Source organism: Ipomoea nil, unplaced genomic scaffold (assembly GCF_001879475.1).
Source record: "Ipomoea nil cultivar Tokyo-kokei standard unplaced genomic scaffold, Asagao_1.1 scaffold2975, whole genome shotgun sequence".
Classification (NCBI taxonomy): Eukaryota; Viridiplantae; Streptophyta; class Magnoliopsida; order Solanales; family Convolvulaceae; genus Ipomoea; species Ipomoea nil.
In genome coordinates, this window is record NW_017619403.1 from 2,527,112 (window position 1) to 2,532,291 (window position 5,180).

General features: G+C 34.7%; 1 protein-coding gene across 3 annotated transcripts; it reads right to left on the bottom strand.

The window, feature by feature from the left end:
• Positions 1-254: 254 nt before the first annotated feature.
• LOC109163210 (magnesium transporter MRS2-1) lies at positions 255-4,407 on the bottom strand. Of its 3 annotated transcripts, none has more exons than XM_019311973.1 (7): positions 4,158-4,407; positions 2,846-3,452; positions 1,451-1,579; positions 1,010-1,357; positions 872-919; positions 452-688; positions 255-402 (listed from the first exon to the last, which is right to left on the bottom strand). In XM_019311973.1, the coding sequence occupies exons 2-6, from the start codon at positions 3,431-3,433 to the stop codon at positions 458-460; spliced, it is 1,344 nt and encodes a 447-aa protein (XP_019167518.1). In that variant the 5' UTR covers positions 3,434-3,452; positions 4,158-4,407; the 3' UTR covers positions 255-402; positions 452-457. The 3 variants fall into 3 exon arrangements, with proteins under 3 accessions (XP_019167518.1, XP_019167519.1, XP_019167517.1); XM_019311974.1 differs by having other exon boundaries at positions 255-406; XM_019311972.1 differs by having other exon boundaries at positions 255-688.
• Positions 4,408-5,180: the final 773 nt, after the last annotated feature.

Below are 5,180 nucleotides of genomic sequence, written 5' to 3' on the forward strand. Positions count from 1 at the left end.
ATATTACTTCACTGTTTCATTTTGTATGTTGAGTTTACTATTCATTAGTCAAAAATCAAATCAACTCTTTCTTATTTTTTTATGTTTAATAATATTTTTAATGTAGTTTTTAAATATATATAAATTTTATATATTAATACTAAATTTAATATTATAATAAATTGAATTAAAAATAACTCCAATCAAAATTCATTAACTGAACCAGGCAAACAAAATGGAACAAAAGGAATACTTTTTTCATTATTGGATATATATTTATTTTATCACAATGTTTGCAGAATATAATGTCTTATAATACATGGAATAGTATTGTTTTCAATGACTGAAACATTTGACAGTAAGTCAAATACTGTGAATATTTTAAATGTTCCTGAACTCTACCTAGAATCACTATACTTATATTTGTGAGGAGCCAATAATGGATGGATGGGGTACGTAGTTTGATAAACGAAACCATCTATAGTGGCATCAGTCTTTTGTACTTGAAGAACCATAAAAATGAAAAGAAAACAACCATTCCACTCACTCCTGTGATTATAAGCACCCACTTGAATGCATTCTTTTTTTCAAACAATGCTATTTCAAAATTCATCCCAAATATCCCCGCTACCACGCCAAAGATTGCAACTACAAACGTCGCGGTTGTGAGTATCAACTCAAACTGTATCAGCTGGTTCCGAACATTGTCCTGCATATAATAAGCATTAACGATTGAAACATGTGTTCCATTTCAATTAAAAACTTAAGCTAATAGCGAGATTGCACATTTATATTTTATATTATTATATATATTCTCTATCATTCGGTAACAATTGTGGAGTCAGCAAAAGCCACCACGAGAATTGCATAAACAGGAGATGATGAGACATACCAGTTGAATGTTAATGAAGTCTTCCGTGTCATCAATATATTCCTTGAGCTGTAACCAGAGAAAGAAACGAATTAGCAATGGATCCATTCAGGAAATACAAAAGTTCCGGAAGTATTAGAATATGAGTTGCGAAGATACCGAAGTCAACTTATTAAGGGTGCTATCAATGACGACAAAATAAGCCTCCAACAGCATCTCAAGCTCTTCTATACTTTGAGCTTCTGTGAGGCTTTCTGAGCTTCTCGTGCTCTCATGTCTGCTTCTCACAATGCTCAAACTTTTTTCAAGCTTCCTGCTTTCAGGAGGTGAAGAAACAGGAGAAACTGGAGCAGAAACAGATAGCGCGCCATCATTTGACCTGAACCCCATCAAAGACTGATGATCACCATATGGTGATGATGATTCCATGCGCATTTTCTTCTCTGTAAGATACATTTCAGCCATGTCTCCATCATCATCCATAAGTTGCTCTATCTCATCTCTAACCTAGACCAATAGGAGGAACAACAGAAACCTCAGACAATTGAACAAAACGATGTGTTTTTGGTGAAATGGCAAAAGAATTAATTGCTAGAATACCTTTTGAACCCGACGAGTCAGTGCAACAAGTCTGCTTTTCAATCGACGAACGCGCTCCAAGTTTAATGTACTTATCTTTGATGTAAGTTCATCCAACAAAGGATATGCCTCAATCTCTAATTCAGCTGCCTGATCAATTCGAAGAAAAAATAACTCACAACTTAATACTCCAACAGTACATGAGAAAGGAAGATACACAGAATGCAATAGTTTCATACACTTAATACAATGATAGGAATTGGAATGAACTGATTAACAAATGCACAAGGATCCAGCATCATAGACGATTCAGGGAAGGATGATAGTTAGAATGTTGGAGGGGTAATTTACAAGGTTTTAACGCATGACCTACAATCAACAGCCTAGATAATTATTTGTATGGTAACAAAAAAAAGTTCATCACTTTTAACTATAAATTTATTAATTTCCATAATAGTCAAATTTATTAAAATTGTACCATAGTGGGAGAGGGGGAGAGAGAGAAATAAAATAGAAAATATAGTTGAAAAGAAAGAAAAAAGGAAAGAAGAAGAATATATTTATAAAACACGAAATTATTTGTCAATAAACTGGTTGAGAATGACATTGAAACCAAAGCCCCACGTTCAGAATCAAATTGAAACTTAAACTTCAATTTATCCGGTAACAATTATGACATGGTCCATGATCTTAATTTTCTTCCAAAGTAGGTAATTATTAAAAGATCATGCTATTATTGTGAGTTAAAGCAAACTTTGTGCCTTTTTGTAATGAACTCTGTCCAAAATGACAACAGCAAATTTGTAATTAAGTTCTTTCAGTCTTTACATACTCTTTCCTTTAATTTAGACACATTGCACATTTAATTTATACCAACTGCTGCTATGCAAATCCAAAATGACAATAGCAATGTGTTCATCTCAACTAAAAAGTTAAGCTATATATTAGTGAGGATACACATTTACTATTTCATATTTATCTCAACACGCACCACACACGTGGACCAAATATATTTTGATGAGCCAAACATGTTTAAATATTTTTAACTATGGGTAGCACGTGAGGTTTGAACAATTAAAGTATTTGTTTCACCTCAACTAAAAGTTTAAATAATTAAAGAGGATACACATTTACAATTGTATATTTATCCTCAATAAAATGTCATCTAAAGCAAGAACACATTGATCACAAATAGTCTATCCTATCATTAACTGAGCCCATGGAAACAAAAGATTTGGTCATTCACTGTTTTGTCAAACAAAATCTGTGGTTACCAATTATGCATTTCACAAAAGGTATTCAACCACTTTCTGATAATCCTAAGGAAACCATAGATCATAATGACTGCAAATATTCTTCATATATCCATGCCATACAAAAATAGAAGTGCAGCATGTAGTATGACTTATGCTATACCTGAGAATCCAGAAAAGTACAAGCAGCCTCCAGTGCAATTTCAAGGGCACGGAATTCAAAGGGCAAATAATCAGGTGATGAGCTTCTAAACATATCCTCAAGATTCCTGCTTCCTCTCCTGCTCAAGTCAGAACTTTCTGATTGCCAAACCTCACCAACCCCAGAAGATTGTAGCCGCCGCTGCAACTCCACTACGTACTGCAGGACATAGCTATCAAGAGAATTTAAAAGCAGAACATCATCTGCTGTTATAATACATCGAATCTGCTCAAGGTTTACAACAATAGCCCTCTCTCTGCCCAGTATTGTTGAGGGGTAAACAAACAACGGGTCAAGTAGACGTAGATCACGTGCTGGGAGATCACAACGCCGCATCACAGTAAACTTGTCAATTTCAATTACTTGAGAGTTCCCAGTAGCATCAACACGAATCCAGGATCTCAGTCCTTGGCCACGTTTTTTAAGGCCTAGGACATCCAAAACTTGAAATGGACTACGGCCAGAGGCAGAAGCCCTGTAAGATGCATCTCTAAGATTTGCAGCTGATGCAGGTTTGGGTGGAAGCAGACGCTCTTTGAGGTCAGGCATCACCAAGATGTGTCCAAATCTGGAAACATGAAAGTATAACTGAGCTTAAAGAAACACTGCAAAAGAAATAAAAAAGGCTAGTTCAACTATAAGGAAACATGAAAAGACCTTCAATGATCCCTGCTCCATAGATGAGGCACATTGGAATTTATATGCCCCAGGTAATTAACAGAAGATGATGCATTAAACTAATTTCTAAACCTATATTATGCATTAAACTTGCACTGAATATTTTTCTTTTTTTCTTTGGGTCATGTCTGGGACTCTGGGAAGAGGGGTTAATGGTATTCCAACCTTGTAACATTGCATTATTGTTGAAGCATTGAAAATGCAATCATTATAAAATTGGGAGTACAAATATCCCCTTTATAACAGTTTTTAGGGGTAACAAGCACTCCAACCATGACTCCATGAGAATCCTTTGTCTAGGCATTTGATATCAGCTGAATAGCAATTTTGTGAGAAATTTGACGATCTGCATCGCCAATTTATGCAGGCGTAAAATCAAGAGAAAAAAAAAATTCGGATTTCCATGATCCCAATTGTTCAAGCATAAGAGTCTTAATACGTCTCATGACTACATATTTCTCACATATGCAGAACAGAAATGCACACAAAGCTAAGGTAACTGTAAAAAAACATCATCCATAGAGCTCTAATTTCCTTTCAGTCAACAGTCTAGACTTATGTATACTAATCTAAATCAAGATAGAAAACAAATCACCGGAAAACACCTCCGCCGCCGTAGAGTAAGAGCAGAATTACGCCGTAACCACCGATCACATAAACCGAATGATTAGCTACAATTCAGAATCGGAGACAGAGATTGTATAAAGGACGGTGACGTCACGGGTTCGGAAATTGAAGACGGATGAAGGCCGAGGCGCCGAGCAATCATTGTTGTCTGCTTTGAACCATTAACTGTAAATGCTGGGGGTTAAAAACTGAATTTAGTTCTGAATGGAGGAGCTTTCTCTAAATACGAACAAATAAAAGCTTACTAATATTTTTTGGGTTAAAAACCATTACCTCCTTCTTACAATTTTATGTGTTTTATTTAACAAGATTTGACTAGAATTATTTTTAGTTCAATTTTTCAATAATATTAAATTTAGTAATATCATATAAAATTTATATATGTATATTTAAAACCATGTTAAAATTAATATTAAATACAAAAAAATAAATTAAAAATAATTTTAAAAAATACTAAAGAAAATAAGCAGTGAAGAAAGTGTTGATTTGACCAATGAATAATATACATAACAAATAAAATAGAACAGAGAAAATGACAATTACTCCATATATAATGTGAAACATAAGTTTTGCAATAATATGTTCTTGTTATCGAAACTTAGTAGCTATGTCCAAAGAAGGAAGAACGAGACCTCCTTGAGCGCAACACGAAGAAGACAAAGACATTGACGGACTCGCTGATGTTTGATAATCTGATGAACAAGGAGGTATCTGCTACAGCTGGCAGTGGGAAAAAGAACGAAGCTACATGCCTATCATATAAGCATATGTTGAATATCAAGGCAAGCTATTACCCGTCTGGAGGAAATTGATCTTGTATCGGATGATGAAAAGGGGGAATTTAGTAGGTAATATGACTTTGGATGTCCGAAGATCTTCCTCACGAATGAAGAAAATGTGAGGTTCAGAATCAAACGAAGACATACGTGAATAGTCAAGGTGTTAAGTAGAAGTGTCAGATATACTTACCTCCTCAAACAACTCACGGCTA